General features: G+C 50.8%; 8 protein-coding genes across 8 annotated transcripts; 2 read left to right on the top strand and 6 right to left on the bottom strand.

The window, feature by feature from the left end:
* Positions 1–290: 290 nt before the first annotated feature.
* AA0111_g5176 (hypothetical protein) lies at positions 291–2,347 on the bottom strand (the record flags this gene model as incomplete). The annotated part of the gene is made up of 2 exons (XM_028651259.1): positions 291–2,006; positions 2,063–2,347. The coding sequence occupies 2 exons, from the start codon at positions 2,345–2,347 to the stop codon at positions 291–293; spliced, it is 2,001 nt and encodes a 666-aa protein (XP_028507126.1).
* A 352-nt stretch (positions 2,348–2,699) lies between these two features.
* On the bottom strand, positions 2,700–4,766 carry AA0111_g5175 (Fumarate reductase; the record flags this gene model as incomplete). Its single annotated transcript, XM_028651258.1, has 4 exons — positions 2,700–3,811; positions 3,860–4,323; positions 4,373–4,679; positions 4,733–4,766. 4 exons carry the CDS (start codon positions 4,764–4,766, stop codon positions 2,700–2,702), a joined length of 1,917 nt encoding a protein of 638 aa, XP_028507123.1.
* A 1,192-nt stretch (positions 4,767–5,958) lies between these two features.
* Positions 5,959–6,751, bottom strand: AA0111_g5174 (hypothetical protein; the record flags this gene model as incomplete). The annotated part of the gene is made up of 4 exons (XM_028651257.1): positions 5,959–6,073; positions 6,127–6,223; positions 6,410–6,593; positions 6,665–6,751. 4 exons carry the CDS (start codon positions 6,749–6,751, stop codon positions 5,959–5,961), a joined length of 483 nt encoding a protein of 160 aa, XP_028507124.1.
* Positions 6,752–7,059: 308 nt separating this feature from the next.
* On the top strand, positions 7,060–7,796 carry AA0111_g5173 (hypothetical protein; the record flags this gene model as incomplete). Its single annotated transcript, XM_028651256.1, has 2 exons — positions 7,060–7,211; positions 7,289–7,796. The coding sequence occupies 2 exons, from the start codon at positions 7,060–7,062 to the stop codon at positions 7,794–7,796; spliced, it is 660 nt and encodes a 219-aa protein (XP_028507121.1).
* Positions 7,797–7,860: 64 nt separating this feature from the next.
* AA0111_g5172 (hypothetical protein) lies at positions 7,861–9,997 on the bottom strand (the record flags this gene model as incomplete). Its single annotated transcript, XM_028651255.1, has 4 exons — positions 7,861–7,966; positions 8,016–9,290; positions 9,335–9,795; positions 9,842–9,997. The coding sequence occupies 4 exons, from the start codon at positions 9,995–9,997 to the stop codon at positions 7,861–7,863; spliced, it is 1,998 nt and encodes a 665-aa protein (XP_028507122.1).
* A 605-nt stretch (positions 9,998–10,602) lies between these two features.
* Positions 10,603–11,577, bottom strand: AA0111_g5171 (hypothetical protein; the record flags this gene model as incomplete). The annotated part of the gene is made up of 2 exons (XM_028651254.1): positions 10,603–11,418; positions 11,467–11,577. 2 exons carry the CDS (start codon positions 11,575–11,577, stop codon positions 10,603–10,605), a joined length of 927 nt encoding a protein of 308 aa, XP_028507119.1.
* A 1,470-nt stretch (positions 11,578–13,047) lies between these two features.
* Positions 13,048–14,218, top strand: AA0111_g5170 (hypothetical protein; the record flags this gene model as incomplete). Its single annotated transcript, XM_028651253.1, has 3 exons — positions 13,048–13,201; positions 13,252–13,713; positions 13,764–14,218. The coding sequence occupies 3 exons, from the start codon at positions 13,048–13,050 to the stop codon at positions 14,216–14,218; spliced, it is 1,071 nt and encodes a 356-aa protein (XP_028507120.1).
* Positions 14,219–15,304: 1,086 nt separating this feature from the next.
* AA0111_g5169 (hypothetical protein) lies at positions 15,305–15,829 on the bottom strand (the record flags this gene model as incomplete). Its single annotated transcript, XM_028651251.1, has 1 exon — positions 15,305–15,829. The coding sequence occupies one exon, from the start codon at positions 15,827–15,829 to the stop codon at positions 15,305–15,307; it is 525 nt and encodes a 174-aa protein (XP_028507318.1).
* Between the last annotated feature and the right edge of the window lie 364 nt (positions 15,830–16,193).

Here is a 16,193-nt window from a genome sequence, read left to right as displayed (position 1 = left end):
CGGTACTTTGAGGTGCTGAGATATGAGCATGTAAGATCCTGTCTTGGTGTATTAGACGGAACGAGAGAATCTTAAGTACGCAAGACCCAATGCATATGCATGAAAACGTACTGCCATGTCCAAACAGAAATCTCATGTCATAATCACGCAAAGTCTAGGGCACAGTCATTATGGTTCGCGTCATCAACCTCTTACATGTAAAAACATGTTGCAGCTTTGGAACTTCATAATAGCGTATCCATAACAAGCAGCGAAGGACTCATAACTCTAAAGATATAAATTATACTTCTTTATCCCCTCCAAACCAAAAACAGATACCAAGCCCCGCCAAGGACAATCACAGTCTTCAGACTCGTCCTGAACTCCCACCAGAACAAGGCCAGTCCTTTTCTCCGTTTCCTTGGCTTCCTAGCAGCCTTGGTGCTCACACCATAGACTCTGACCTTCTTGTCCCTATCATGATCGTCATCATCATAGTCCTTGGTAGGGTCATAGCCCGCATGTTGTACCAACGGGAGGTTATATCTGAATTGTTGACTTTGTTGTTGCTGCATGTTGCGTGTTTGAGTGGTTGTGCGGACGGATAGGTTCCCCATGCGTTCAGAAGACGTTGAGGAATTTGACGAATGTGATTCCTTCTCCGCTGCTGTCGTAGCAGGGAACGTGCTTGTATTTGTTGTAGGCAGGAGAGGACTCTCAGTCGTCATGTCTGCTTCGCTTGAGGAGACGACGCCGAGAGTAACGAGAGCCGCGCGAAGTATCAGAATCATCAACGTAAGGCCAAATAGCAACCCGTATTTAAGAAATGTGCCGATTTGATCTGGAAGTAGACATAGCTTTGTTTGAATTGTCTTGCTCGCATCACCGTTCTTGGGGTTGCCGTGTACGTCGACAGGATTCCATAAGCTGACGAGTTGTACACCAGGAAGTCTAACGCCCATGGCCCAGCTAGTACTCTTGACAGTAATTTCTCGTATGCCGCCACCGGCACTAGTATATGCTTTGTGGAGAACCTCGCAGTAATCGTGGTCGTCGCCTGAGAAGGCGTATCGTATGTCTCCCACTTTCTCGGCTATGTCGGCAGTGATCTCGCGGTTGAGCACATTTTGGTATTGGTATCCGCCGCGCACGGAGATGGCGTTGCGGTCGTCGTGCTCGAGGGGTGGTTGTCCAGCTGGTGGAGGGGTTGGGGGCCAGTGTTCGCGAAGAGGTCCGCAGGGTGTACCTGGTGCGCGATAGAGAGGGACGTGGGTGAGGAGAATCGTAGGGAATTCGGTGATTTCGTCATTGGCGTGTGGAAGTTCGGATGTCGCTAGGTCTTTCTTCTCAATTGCGTAGTGAGGCATGCCAGGGTAGGGTCTGAGGCCCTGCTGGGCACGTAGCTCGCGCTGTATCAGACGCCTTTTACGCTTTTTCGCATCTTCGAGGAAGTCTTTCGTAGGTCGCCATAGCTTCTCCACCTGTTCTGGTGATTCTTGACCGAGTGCGCTTAGGGAGACGCTGTCGATTGAGACGAAAGTGTGATTTGCAATTATGTCGATTCTGCTTCCATCACCAAAGTATGCATTGAACCTGTCTCGGACGCCTTCTTGCACTCCTCTGGCAAATCCCAGGTCATGGTTACCAGGTAAACTGCTTATGAGCTTCCTCCCAGGTTGTCCAGGTCTTGGCTGCATACCCCCGTCACCCCAGTGCTTGAAGAATATGTCCCCGAATCTTCTGTACTCGTTCATCCAAAAGTCGTTGCCATACTTGCGATATTGTTTTTCAGGCGAAGTAGTGGTGCGCGTAGACCATTCACGGCCACCATCAAATAGATCGCCGAGGAAGAATATAGTGTCAGGGTATAGGATAGTCTGAAAGCGAGAGTAGGTGCGGCGAAGGTAGAGATCCGTGTACTTGTAGGCAAGAGGGTTGAGAGGCCACGGGCGACCTGGATACGTGTGCGGATCTATGAGTTGCGGGTCGGCGACGAAGACGAGTCTGTGGGGGTTTGCGCCAGCTTCCTAGACACGTAGTTAGTCTTGCGCACATGTACAGATATCGAAAGGTATGCTCGTACCCAGTTTTCCCAGTTGTCCCAGTTGCAGCTCTCCACAGCGCTGTTGAAGACACCTCTTTCGCCCCAGTATAAAACTACCCACCACAGCAGCACCAGCGCTCTCACAAGCGTAAACAGCCGCTTGAAGCTCCAACTTCCACTTTGCAGTTCATTCCTCTTCTCCTGCACAGCAGGCCGTATGCGATATAAGAAGAAAGCCCGCACCAGCCGCCATGCTTGGTGGGTTAAGCTCTCCGGTTCTGAGTATGCGCCGACGGGAACGCCATACTCGTCGTAGGTTGTCATTGTCTATCAAAGAAATGAAAGAGTTGCTGGTGCAGCATTTTGGAAACAGGTTGACGTCGAAGGGAACGTTACGCAGTCGTGAACATGTCGCCTACGTAATGCTCAAAGGGGCACCAGTTGCGTCGTGTTAATGGTCTGGGGAAAATGCGGCCAGGGTCCGCCCGGGCGAGGCTGATCTGCCGCTACGAGGGACCCGACGCGGGCGTCTGCAGTGTAACTCTGCTCATCACCAAAACACATGACATGATGCTGCACACGTCCAAAATGCGTCATCTAAGTAATCTTCTCGAACATATGCAAGTGATATCATTTGGAACATGCTAAAAGTACAAACAACATTTTCCCTTCCCCTCTAGTACTCAAGTGTCACCTCTTGACCCTTGACCCGACCAATAACGATCTCAGGTGCGTACTTGGGAATGACTTCATCGTCGTGCAGCATCTCAAACTCCTCTGATGCATCTTTGCCCATATGGCTAAAGAGCGCCTGAGGACCTCCTGGGTGCTCATCTGTCCAGTTGGTCACGTCCATGACAATACCCTTTACGGCGATCCATAGATCATCCTTCTTGTTGTGCTTCGCAACCTCCTCGAGCGAGAATTCCTTGTCTGGAATGCTGAACTTCTTGGGTGCGTTGGGCTTGGAAACCTTGCCGGGGTCACTTGAGTCGCCGTTTGAAGACATGACCGGAGCGGCGGATTCCTGCTTTTGATGCTGAACGGGGTCCGACGACGAGCTGGCGCCGGCTTGAGCGTTTCCACTGACACCGTTGCCCCACTCGACGGATACCTTGCCCGGTTGTGATGGGTCGATGTGTAGCGAGATCTGACCGAGACGGTTTACAGCGGCACCACCAGACTTGTTGAGCGCTTGTTGGAAGAGGTACTTGGAAGCAGACTCTCCTGCTACACGACCGTAGACAACGCAGCCAAGGAGTGATGAGCCACCGAGGCGGTTGGCACCATGGACACCACCAGCAAGCTCACCACAGACGTACAGACCATCGAATGGCTTACCCTCGGAGTTCAAGCACTGTGCTTGGTCGTTGATCTCGATACCACCCATGGTGAAGTGGAGTACAGGCTCCATTTGCGCAACGTGGAAGGTGTCGTTGATGTCAAAAGGCAGGTTGTGGAAGTACTTTTTGTTCCACTCGTCCTTCTTCTCGCCCTTTGCAATCGCGTTGTAGCTTTGGAACTCTGCTTGGAGGTCCTTGTCGCTGACACCAATCTCCTTGGCGAGCTCTGCACCAGTCATCTTCTTCATCAGGCCACGGCCAGAGTAATGTCTTGTGTGGAAGTCGAGGACGTTGGATGCTTTCGAGTTGAGGACGAGGCGAATGGGCCAGTTGCCCTTGTCCTTCTCGCCCCACATCATACCGGAGACGTAGTCGCGGTGACCGAGGTCGTCGCAGAAGCGCTTGCCCTTGTTGTTGAGAAGAATACCACCCTCACCACGGAGAGCTAGGAACTGTCAGCGTGGAACAACGAAGTCGGTAGTAGTGTACAAACCTTCAGCGGCCAGGAACTTAGTCTTCGCCGTAGGGTCCTTAGGGTCTACCAGACCGGTAGGATGAACCTGAACCTTGTCCATGTCGATGCCGTTGGCACCAATCTTCATCAGCATCTTGTGTCCATCACCGGTGGCGTGAGCACCGTTGGTGGTGGAGAGGTCGTAGGTGTCTGGCCTCCACTTCTTCAGAAGAGAGTCCTCTGTAAAGTCGGCGGCATAACCACCAGTGGCCAGGATGACAGGGCCCTCAAGTGTTGTCTCCTCGCCGTTGAATGTGTAGGTGACACCGGTAGCACGGTTGCCTTCGGTGTTGATCTTGGAGACCTTGGCCTTCTTGACGAGCTGGACGCGCTCTGGCTCCTGCTCGGCCAACTCTTCGAATCGTTGCATCAGGGCGTATGTGATGGCCATTCCGGGGAACTTGGCATCGTGGCCACGGTGGGTACGAGGTTGGGAGTGACCACTGTCAAAGTCAGTACATGTGTGAGATGCGGGAATAACGTCAAACGTACCCCAACCGCGAAACGAGAGTCAGATCGAGGTTGAAAACGTCCATCAACCACTCAACGGCAGCAGCGGACTTGTAGGTCAGAACCTTGATCAGGTCTGGTCGCGCCTTGTCTCGCGCAGACTTGAGTGTGTCATCGTAGAACTGCTTGACGCTGTCGCCAATCTTCTCATCTACTTGTGTCCTTGTAAGGGCACCGTTGATTCCGGATGTGGCCTTGGTGGAGTTGCCTCCCATGAAGTTGTTCTTGTCCAAAAGGACGACATTTCCACCAGCAAGGTAGATGGTATGAGCAGCGCTCAAGCCGGACACTGTCGTCGTGGTTAGCTATGCGCGTGACGGCATATGATGCAGTGATGCTTACAGCCAGCGCCAACAACAATAACTCTCTCAGGCATGGTGATGAATGCAGACGAAGAGGGAATGAAAGTAAAAGACGGGGTATCGAGAGAGCAGATGAGGGCGAAAAGTCTGGGGATCGGCTTCTGCTTTGTATGGATGCAACGGATAGGATGCTCGGCTTCTAGCTAGCACTTGAATCGTCGCAACTTGTGCCTCGGAAGTGGAGAATGCGCTAACCCGCATGCACCTGTCGCCGGGCGGGCCCAATCATGTGGCGGCTGTTTGTACGCCAGAGATGTGAGATTCACCCAGACGAGCCTGGATTGCGCTGCTGATGCTAATATCAAGCAACTGCTCAGCTGTCGCATGTGAAGACGCTCGTCTCCGTCACTATACACATGACTTGGGTATGTGAGGCGTGGTTGGCCCCATGCGCAACGCTGACCTCTCCTTCGGACGGAACGCCGAGGAGCTGGGGCTTGGAGAACCTGGGGCAAGTCACGCGTGGGAACACGCAACTCGCCGTTGGCATGTGAAGGCTAGAGCACATGTGATACTAAGCCTAGCTAGCCACAACCATAACTCTGGAACATCGTCGACGCAATGCATTCGCCGCTCGTTGTTCTTTGAGTTGAATTGTTACGATGTTTGTTGATGCTTGAGCTTCACGATGCTCGTAATGGCAAATCCTTCCGCACAGGCATCAAAGCCCGATCGGTGTTTGCTCGCACGAGCGCAACACTTAGCGGGCGATATTGCCGTCTTCGGAATTACAACAAGTCTATGAACTCATATCGGAGTATCATCTTATACCGAGTTTTCAAGTCGCTCCGACGTCAAGGTATTGAACTTCGCATTCAAGACCAAGGTTGCGTTATTTCAACTTCATTCTGTGCGTACAAAACGTTTCGGGGTAGCTGTTGCCGACGCCGCCAGACCTGGCTCGGTACGTTCTCGCGCGAGGTCGACCCTGGACACCGAACAGAACTCCAACTGTGTCAACAATGTATTGCGAACTGCCTGTTTACTCTATATCTGGGGTATCCAAAGCCAAGCTTGCGAGTATAGCGGGTCCGACCCGTCGGCGCTGCAGGACCCTAGGCCCGGATATTTCAGGACATGCAAATCCGTAGCTCCGACCGAGGGCAAGCAAAACACTGTTTAACCATTTGTTTGCCTTCCTGATCTAGTACTACTCTCCAGTCCTCTGAACAGCCTCATGTCAGATGTTTTCCGTTACCGATCCCCTTAGTGACAGGCGACCGACTTGGTGGACGAAGACTGGCTGAACATCAGGTATCCGACGAATGCACCCACTGCGACAGCAAGCATAATCCAACCGTTGTACGTCATGAAAAGCAGCCTATGCATATCAGCCACAGCCCCCGACTCCGCCTTCATTGCGAAAACACTTACATGATGAAGAACGAATAGAAGACCTGTACAGCATACAAGACAGCCTTGATGATCTTCATCTGCTGCTCGGCACTACGCCCAACGCCTCCGTTTCTCCCTGGGCCAAGTAATGAGCTAGATTCATCTGCGTCGTCTTTGTACGCGTAAAGTTTACTCAGCGAGTGTTCCTCAAGGTGGTGATTGAAGTGAAGAAAAGAGACCTCCCTAATCTCCTACTTCCACGCCTGCCTCTTAGAGTCTTTCCACTACCCCGGTGGTACTTGTATAGAAGAAGTGCACTCACCTCTGGGTCCCTCCATGATACCCTTTGAGTACGCCTCATAGCGCCTTGATATTTCTCGGATAGCTTCGTACCCAGCTGTGAGCAGGACTACGGCGAGTAGCGAAAAGATGAGTGAGCCGGTGCCCGAGATATGCCACGAGGGGAAGACAATGCAGAGGTCGGTCGTGTCCCACGTAAACAACATCTATCACATCATCGAAAGTCAGCGTATGTTCGTTTGAGTATCGATACGAGGAGAGAAGGGTGCAACCGTACGTTCATGTTGCACTTGGGCCCGTCGCCGCCCATGCCAGGCATGTCGTGGCCCATGTGGCCGCCGTGATCCATGTGCGAATGGTCCATCTTTCTGCCGTGCTTTGCTATTGGAACTGGTTGAGATAGTTTGTTACTGGGAGGAAGGAGATATGGACGATGGACTTGTGTCTCAAGATAGGCGGGTCTAGGAGCGACATGTGATGGCACGCGTCGCACCAGTGATCGACGCATGCACGCACGAGCCGCGGCTACGCGGGGGCGAGAAGCTCCCCACTTGTGTTTGGACCCTTGATTGATTACATCGATGACTTTGTACATTTCAAAGCACGTCAGGCAAATTTATCGCACAGACTTCACAAAGTGAAGTTCGAACGTCATATGTGCAACACACCACCATGAACACAATGCGATCATTACGACCAGCCATTAGACTCGCGCAAAGCGCCTCGCGACCGCTATCGCGTACTCCCGCAGCACTCTCACAACGCCACTTCTCGCAATCGCAATCACATCGAGAACTAGGCCCACCGTTGAACATACCAAAATGGTACATACACCGACTTCCATACAGATTCTCAACCGCTCCATTCAACACGAAGCAACACAGCTAACCCATCATTCCAGGGTCTCCGAAAACTCCCATATGCTCAAACCCCCAATCAACAATTATTGCGTCTACTCCGACCCCGTAACCGTAATGATAGTCGGCGGGCCTAACGAACGAACCGACTACCACATCAACGAAACTGCAGAATGGTTCTACCAACACAAAGGTTCCATGCTCCTCAAAGTTGTCGATACCTCGTTACCGCCGGGTCAGCAGTTCAAAGACATACATATAAATGAAGGAGACATGTTTTTGCTGCCCCCAAATACTCCGCATAATCCTGTGCGCTTCAAAGACACGGTAGGTGTGGTGCTGGAGCAAAAGAGGCCGGAGGGTAGCTTGGATAGGCTGAGGTGGTATTGTCAGAATTGTGGCGACAAAGTGTACGAAGCAGCATTTCATTGTACGGATCTCGGCACGCAGATCAAGGACGCGGTGAATGCTTTCAAGGCGGATACGGAGAAGAGAACATGTAAGAGTTGCGGAACACTTTGTGATACTGCGCCACAGCCAAAGAAGGCCTAAAAAAGGTCTGAATGAAGAGTATGTATGATATGTACGGTAGTGCAACGGAGATTGGTAGTCTTGTCTAGAGGCCTTTCCACATGATCTTCGAAATGTGATCCGTCTTCTTTCGACTGGGTTTTACTAGGCCGAGATGCCTGAGCTCAGCTAGCGCTCGCTGGAAGAGTGCCCTGTAACCTGTTAGAACACTTTGTTTGTGGTATATAAACCTGGACTTACATGGTCTTGGGCTCGTTCTCCTCCGTTCCATCTCCTGCAATGGCATTGAACGCCGACCACAGATCTGTGACGTTGATCAATGTACCGGACTCAAGGTACATCTGATATACGATTGCTGTCGCAGGTTGGGTGGCAGAAAGAGCTGCAGGGTTTCCGTCCACACCACTACAGCAGTCACAGCTCAGATAGTCATGAGGAGAAGCAAGTGCGCGCTCAACCGCAAAGCGAGGCCTGGGTTGGAAGACTTCTGTGTGTGGTGACTTTAGGTCAAACACGAAGATTTCTGAAAGAACCAATGTTTTTGGGTCGATTAGTGAAGAGGTAAAGTAAGTCTCGAGCTGGTCGTGGAGTTGTGTAACCAATTCCGAATACGCCTTGTCTTGTTCTGACAGTGCAGCTTTGTGCTTACTGAGAAGTACTTTTTGTGCTACGACAGTGGTCCGTACACTATCATTGCGAACATCGTGTTGTGTTCGGAGAGGCGCATCGGCATTCTTCATCAAACTTTCGAGTTTTTCTTGAGCGGAAGCGGTATCCAGGGTGAAATAGTTCCCCTCAAGATTTCGTAGTGATGATAGTAGAAGTACCAACTTATCGGATGGAATCTTCTTGATAGACAGCATCGTTTCGCGGATTAGAGGAGATCCAATGAGTTCACCAGCAGCTGCTCGAGTCCAAATAGAGGACAGACGGACGCTGGGTGACATCTGAAGACACTCCCGGATGTTTGCCAATACTTTTGCAGCATGACTCAGTGTAGTCATGGAGCGTTGTCCAGATTGCAGATGTTTTGTGATCTGAGCGAATAGAAGTTTGTTCTCTTCAAGTATCCCTCGTACGTCTTGCACTTGACCACCCTCTAGCATGTTTTCGACCCAATGACGGAACGAGGGCAAAGTACGGACAGCCTCAAACGCATCCGCTGATACTTGTTCGAAAGCAACATCATTCTTGAGAAAGAAACTAGGCACACTAGCATAGAAGTGTGACATGTAGGCGTACTTCAGCCCATCGCAGAAATCCTGTGTGTTCTGAACATGATCCTTTTGCCGATCCAGCATACGGCGGCAGAGATTGGCGCCAACGTGAAGTCGAGCATCTGTGCCAGCGATAGTTGCGCGGAATAACTTTTCAATGATTTCATCAGATTGGGTAACGTCGAACTTCTGGCCGTCAAGGTAGCGGAGTGAGTTCCCTGCTAGGCGCTCCTCGAAGCTCTCTGCTGAAGTCGCAATGCCGAAGAGTAGGACAAAAGGCAGGCGGTCGAGCCATGAGCTATAGAAGTCAGCGTATACCATCACCAAACACAACAAACTTACTGAAGCAGGTCAACTACATCGACGAGTAGTCCAACGTCGAAAGCTTCGCTATCTTGTAGAGCAACAACAATGCTAGAAGCGCGGCTCTGTCTGTTCCATTCTTGAACATGACCGAGATCGTAGTTGAGCAACTTAGGCCCATGCTTCGAAGATGCGGCGGGCCGACCTAGGTCATCCTCCTCATCATCTTCCACGCGTGAAGTGACCTTCTTAATGAGCGTTTTGAGGAACGTCTTCAAATTCGGACATTCACCAGACGTTAACACGACATAGGCGCAGTTGACGTCTCTGATACCGCGTCCCAAGCGTTGGAAAAAGGGGCCATGGGATGCAATACTGGGACCAGCCACGATGAGCGCTGTCGGTATGGCAAATTTGGGCTCATCTGGTGATGCACTGGAAGCCGAGACGAAGTTAACAATCTTTTCTTGGGTGGCACTATCTGCGCCCTCCAAAGTACTCTAACAACATTAGCAGCTGTTTTAGATATGCGGAAATGCGGCTCACTTGAATGCGCTCTTCTTGTTGTGCCCACAACTCCCGATACGTGGCTAGCCGTTCTGGTAGCTGCGCTTGTGGATCGAATTTGCCGGTTCGCTGTCGCTTTGGCGATCGCTCTTCTGACTCTGGCGGTTCATATATATAACATTTCTGATGCTCCATCTTCGTTTGTTGTCTGGCGTGATGACTACTCTATCTGTTCGATGTTGTTGATGTGCAAGGGCTAGGGGAAGGCGCGACGAATCGCGAATCGCGTGAGCACGGGACTTGGTGATTTGGTCAAAGCTCACAGCCTGCTCTCTCTTGAGAAACTGGATACCAGCGCACCACTGTCGCACGAATGCCGATGTTCTGGAAATTGGAATACCATAGCTTGTTTGTATTTTGCTTGCACGTTATCTCTACTTGAGTATTCTCAAGAATCCTCATTCATCTTCGCATGCTCAGCAATTCATTGACTGAGAGCTATTGCGGCTGAGGCCCAGAATGCACCTTTAAGGCGCCTCACCTTTGTCTAATATTAGACTACATATTGTGGACGTGAAGAAATTAGGTTTCTTGCTTGGACTAGAGGTCCTTGACAGTTGCATGTTCCGGAAGTCATTGTCATACTGTAAAAGCGACTCCGAGTATAGCAGTCACAAGATTGCGCGATTTCCAGACGTACCAATACGCGTTCCCGCCTACTCTGGGCCCTAGGGCGAGTAGTAGTCGTGTTTGTAGCTTCCTTTACTAAGATTTCTTCGCATAATGAAGGCTTTCATCTTTCAGTCATGGTCCTCTTCAGTAACTCCAGGGCATCCTTCCATTTCTGCGTCTGGGTATTCGTAGCCACAGTAGAGACAGTATCGGTATTCTTCACGCAGAAACACCAGAACCTTTTGCAAGCGCTCCGCTACAGGCAAGGCCTCAAATTCTGCCAACTGTGGGTCCTCATCTTCAAGCTCGTTCTCAAGAGTAGTGTAGAATGGCGCAAGGTCTCGACCTTGCGCTATCTTTGAATCGTCGTCATCGTCTTCGGCGGCTAATGTGGGTAATCGTGACGAAATACTGTTGTTCAGTTCTCGGCGTTGTTGCTTGTCGCGCTTGCCCTCCATCCTGCGACGCGCACGAACACGCCAGAGGACATTGATGTCCTTCAGTGGTTTCTCACTTGGGTCTGCCGCGCCTTCCGCTTCAGCGTTCTTGTCGGACAAGCGCTCGGCTGTCCTTTGCGCGTTATCTAGGTCCCGTTCTGCCTTCTTCTCCTTCTGTTCCTGGCGCAATATCTCGAGATAGTCACCCTCCTCTTCTTTTGCGCGCTTTGCTAGTCGGTCTGCTTCCTCGAACTGCTCCCTGAACTTGCGCTTCTTCTCCGACTCCAGACCGATACCTCCTCTGTCGTCTTTAGGATTGACTTGGATAGGCTCTTTGCGTGCGTCTTCGGACTTGCCCAAAGCATCGCCTTGCTTGAAACCAAATTTGGCCATCATCTTGAATCCCTTATTGGTCTCGGGCAGGGCAGTAGCGAGGGCAGCTTCTCGTGCAGCTTCGACTTCTTCTTGTTTTTCGGCCTTGGTCTTCTGTCGCGCTCTAGCTTCACCCTGTCAACGTGTTAGTGTAGCAAAATCCAGCAATGCCACCAGACGCACCTCTTTGCGCTTGCGCGCTGCGCGCTGTAGGGAAGTCTCAAACTTTGGTCCTTTTGGCGCATCGTCGAATACCATATTCATGTAATCATCTTCCTCGTCTGATTGCGCCATCTTGTGCTGTTGAGCCTTGCGCTGGTAGAAAAAAATGTGTTGTCGCTCACCTCGCCAGCCACGACTCGCAGGCTGCCCGCAGCGGCAGTGACCCACTACATGGCGTTCCCTTGGCATATGCCAGGGCAGGCGATCCCCCGGACTCTTCTTTCGACTGCATCTCCTCGCCCAATCTACCACTACTAACATTTCTCAACCAGCGCCATAGTCAAGCATCGAGCACATCTGGTCCAGGCATATTTTAGGCCACCAAAACGGTTGAATCTCCCGCCATAGACCCAAGAGGCTCTAACAACGGTTAACGCCACTTACGGCACACGGGAATGTGGGCTGGGCTGGTCTGGCCCTGCGTGACAGACACCCAAGGATTTGTAGACGGCATGAACCGCGTATCGCTGAAGCGTCGGATCCTACGGCAACGCACGATCGTGGGCGAGAAAATCATTCACTGGCACCCCTTATCGTTCCATGTATGTCGAGTCGTGGAGAAGAAGCCGCTTGTTAGGTCCTGGGTCGGTTCGGCCTTGTGCAATTCGTCTCGGATCTCGTTTTTCATGTGAAGGGGCGGGGCCAGTGATTCCGTTACTTGATGCAATATACCGCTGTCCACCTGCTCCTTTGGACTGTTTCTTCGTCTGCAACAACGAGGCGCGGATCCCGAATACAGATCGACGACCGACAAGCAATCGCTTGCATTGGTCGCCGCTTCAGGGGGTTTTGTCCACTTCTAACCCCAAAAGGTACAGGGCCCGCGCTACCGTCTGGGGTAAGCAATGATCTGTCGCTATCCGGACTAGCCAGGGTTATTCGATATGATCGCGTGTCATTCCACTTAACGCCTTTTCGCCTTTGGCTGTAGTCGACACAGCCAATCTAAATAGTTCGACATGGCTAAGTAGCTTGGCTTTGCTTGCTGAACTGACCACTCACGGCTTTTTCGGCGCCATAGGTTACACAACTTGGCCACTGCTCCAAAGATTCGTCGCGCATGTGCAAGATGATCCTTCGTTGGTTGGATTGCCTCGGCTTCGTATCCTTACCAGATAGGTGGTGGGTATTTCGGGCAATCTCCATAACAGGCTACGGTCTCGGGCAACCCGTCGCCTTGATGACCATCGCTAAGACGCCTGTCACTGATCGCACCCTTTTGACACCCGTCGTGCTGTCGGCCCATCGCCAATGATAATCTGGCGCAAGAGGGGTCTCGGTGTTTTTGTGTGCATGTGCCAAATCTTCTGAGCATTCCCCAGCTTTTGACGACTTCAACGTGTGCTTTCCCCGCGTCCTCCGCCTTTATACCTTGTTTGGGTTATTCTTGGTGTCTCTTCATCCTTCTACTTATTTCGCGTGTTAAGCCCTGCGGGTCCCCTGGAGAGTCCACAGGTGGCCTGAATCGCCATCAACCAGTGGATTCCAGATTTGTCGAGCTTTACTCTACATCATCTTTACACCTAACAGAAGGCCTTCAGTATGGACGACAAGACCGCCGGACAGGCACGGGCAGACGATGTGTATACTACACCCCAGAAGAAAGGCGGCGTCATCAACAAGCTGTATCCACCGGGGCCAACGCCAGGCGCAAAAGGACGTATGAAGAACCACTGCAGAAAATTTTGGTGGTGTGGTAAGTGTGTTCTAGTGCCATCAACTTACTTTCTGTTTACACTACTTCAGATTGTCTGGTACTCGTGATCATTGTTTTGGTCATTGTTTTGCCAATCATATTCGTCGGTGTGCCAAAGAAGGCACAGCATGAGATCAATTCCTCGACAATCGAAGTTACCTCCCAAGAGGTGACGGATCCGCAAGCAGATGGGATACATTTAAAGATCGATACTGTCATCAGGAGTGATAGTAGTTACCACCCTAAGATCGATGCCTTCCGTGCCGGTTTGTCGCTCGAAGGCCAGGAGCCTTTCCTTTACGTTGAGATACCGGAGGCCAAATCTGAAGCAGAAACGCATATTACTGTTGATCAAGACGTCAAGTTCGCGAACGCAGATGCATTTTCAAACTACACTCGAGCTGTTCTGGATGCCGAGACATTTGAAATCCACCTTGATGGCAAGACGACTATTCACCTCTCTGGTCTACCATCTATGGATGTCGATTATAACAAGGTCGTTACGATGAAAGGTATGCGCCCCTTGGACCTATGTTGGACCATAGTCTTAACATGTTTACAGGACTAAATAAACTCTCCGGGCTTAACATAATCGACGTTCGCCTTCTCTCCGGTAAAGACGAGATTTTGTCAGATGGCTCCAACCTTATTGCCAACGTCACCATTCCCAACCCATCTGTCATGACACTCGATCTGGGCAACATCACCATGAACCTCGCCGTCGATGGCACTCCGATTGGCTATGCTCTCATTCCGAACGTCTTCCTCACGCCTGGGGAGAACAAATTCCCTCTACAAAGCCACGTCGAACAGCTCACTATTCTGGGCTTAATCCAGGGCAAATACAAGAACGGTATCTTACCGCTTGAGATCGTGGGCAACTCGAGCGTGAAGGGTGACCAGCATCTTACGTACTATGAAGACGCGATCAAGAGTAACACGATCAACCTGGATCTGGATGCCGGGCCGGCGTTGGCTGGTATTGGAATCAACATCACCAGCTTTGGTTCTTCGTAGATTACTTAAAGTCTTCGCAATATCTTTGGGACCTCGCTTCCCAATGTCATCTGGGATAAGTTGAGGAAACGTTGGGGGGAGCGGCTGGCCTAACAGCAGAGCTAGAAAAGTCTGTGTCCGTGGACGATGTAGTGGATAATGTATGATACCTTGTCGTTGCAGTAAATAATATTGGTCAAGTTATGCAAAAAGATTCCTTAGTACTTTCGGGTAGCGAAGTATGCTGTCTCTTCCATCGATGATTTGAGTTAGCGATACAATGCCTCAATCATTAGCAGACGAAGGCACATATCAAAGCTTAGAGAAACTAATTGAAGAACTACTGATATTTATACTGTAGTGTTACGTTGTATGAGTAAAAACGAGCGATTGATTGGTCTAACATGTTACTTTCGCACATTTCTCCTAGTCAGGTCATCAAGATTGGCATGATTCACCCTTGATAGAACCCAGTCGTAGTCAAGGTAGGTGTTCCGCAGATTCACGTAGCTCTTGTACTGAATCTGCCGCATCCGTTAAGAACCCTCTCTCAGAATGCTCATACCAGCCAGCTGCTACTTCTTTACTCGCGGGAACACTTCGGAACTTTGCCAATGTCACTACCACATGATGTTCGTGATGTGGCGCACTGGTAGGAGGCATTCGGGAGCAAAGACGCGCTTAGCTTTGGCTAACGCGGCTGTGAGGGATGGGCTACCACTCCACGCTCGTCCTCCGGTTCTCCTTTGAACTTCACGCACAACAGTGTCCGGAATTTCGATGTCAAAAGTACGCTGATCTCTTGTCATTACTGGTCAGGTATGTTATTTGAATACTATCGGTGAGTTGACTTGAAGGTGAGAGACATGGAAGAGGCGGGCGGGAGCGAGGCTTTTGTATACTCTGCAAATATGATAGATGATTTGGTAGCGAGTGTAAAGGTTGTCCTTGACAACCAATGAGACAACTCATCGCCAGCAGCTCACATCTTCCTCCTGATTCCCAGTGACGGCTTTCGTCACTCCACCCGACCACCCCCTAACTGTCAATTCCATGATACATGAGCCAACCACTGTCTCACTCCCCAGTCCGGATCTATGAATTCTCTCAACCTTCAATTTCCCATTCGTCGGCAAAGAACTCTGCAATGTTTCCTGCTGCCCGCGGACCCACTGCGCCTTCCAGTTTCTTCATACAGCCGGCCGCACCAGATGCAGCACTCAGAGCTAGTATCGCAAGCTCCCTTAAACTACCCACAACGTCACTTAGAGCAATGACCTGTGCTTCGTCCAGTGGCGGCTCAGTCGTGCAGTAGGGGAGTAGACCGTTGACTGCATTGACGACGACACGCGCTGATTGGCGAGGCGGCGGCACAGAAGCTACGTGGTGAGATGGAAGCGGGATCCGGGCCTGGTGTTGTTGCTGAAGGTAGTGCTGGGTACTGTGCTGAGTGTGGCCTATTGAGCTGTTGGTCATACGGGAATAGTGGTCGTTTGCACCGTCTAATTGGGCGGAGACGACAACGTTGACAGGATGGGTAGTAATGTCTGGTGGATACATGTTTGGAACTGCGGAGCGCTCCTTCTCATTTAAGATAGGTTTGGTCTTGTTGGTATAGTGTGAAACGTTCATGATGAGCACAGGCATGAAATGGTTCCGGTATCGATCGCTATAAACGTGACGTTAAAACAAATCAGTTCGCGTGGTCGTCAGAGGTGAGAGGTGAGAGATATGTGCGCTCGTTGTATATGTAATCGTCCCTGATGCTGTGGAGCTGAGCATGTTGTTGTGGAAGGCACGTAGACAGAGACAGATAGAGTGACTAAGGGGGCATGAACGGGCCATAATAGAGACAGCTTATTAAAGAAAGAAGACTATTTGAGGTGTATCTTTTGGATCTGATACATGCTTGATACATCGATGTAGACAACAATATCCTAGAAGCAACTGGATACATCCACAATATGCGTCATGAATCACAAACCGGGGAGGAGAC

The sequence above is a fragment of the Alternaria arborescens genome (assembly GCF_004154835.1).
Source record: "Alternaria arborescens strain FERA 675 chromosome Unknown contig_10, whole genome shotgun sequence".
NCBI classification, from domain to species: Eukaryota; Fungi; Ascomycota; class Dothideomycetes; order Pleosporales; family Pleosporaceae; genus Alternaria; species Alternaria arborescens.
The sequence above is the reverse complement of the archived record's forward strand: the minus strand, read 5'-3'. Positions and strand labels throughout refer to the sequence as shown.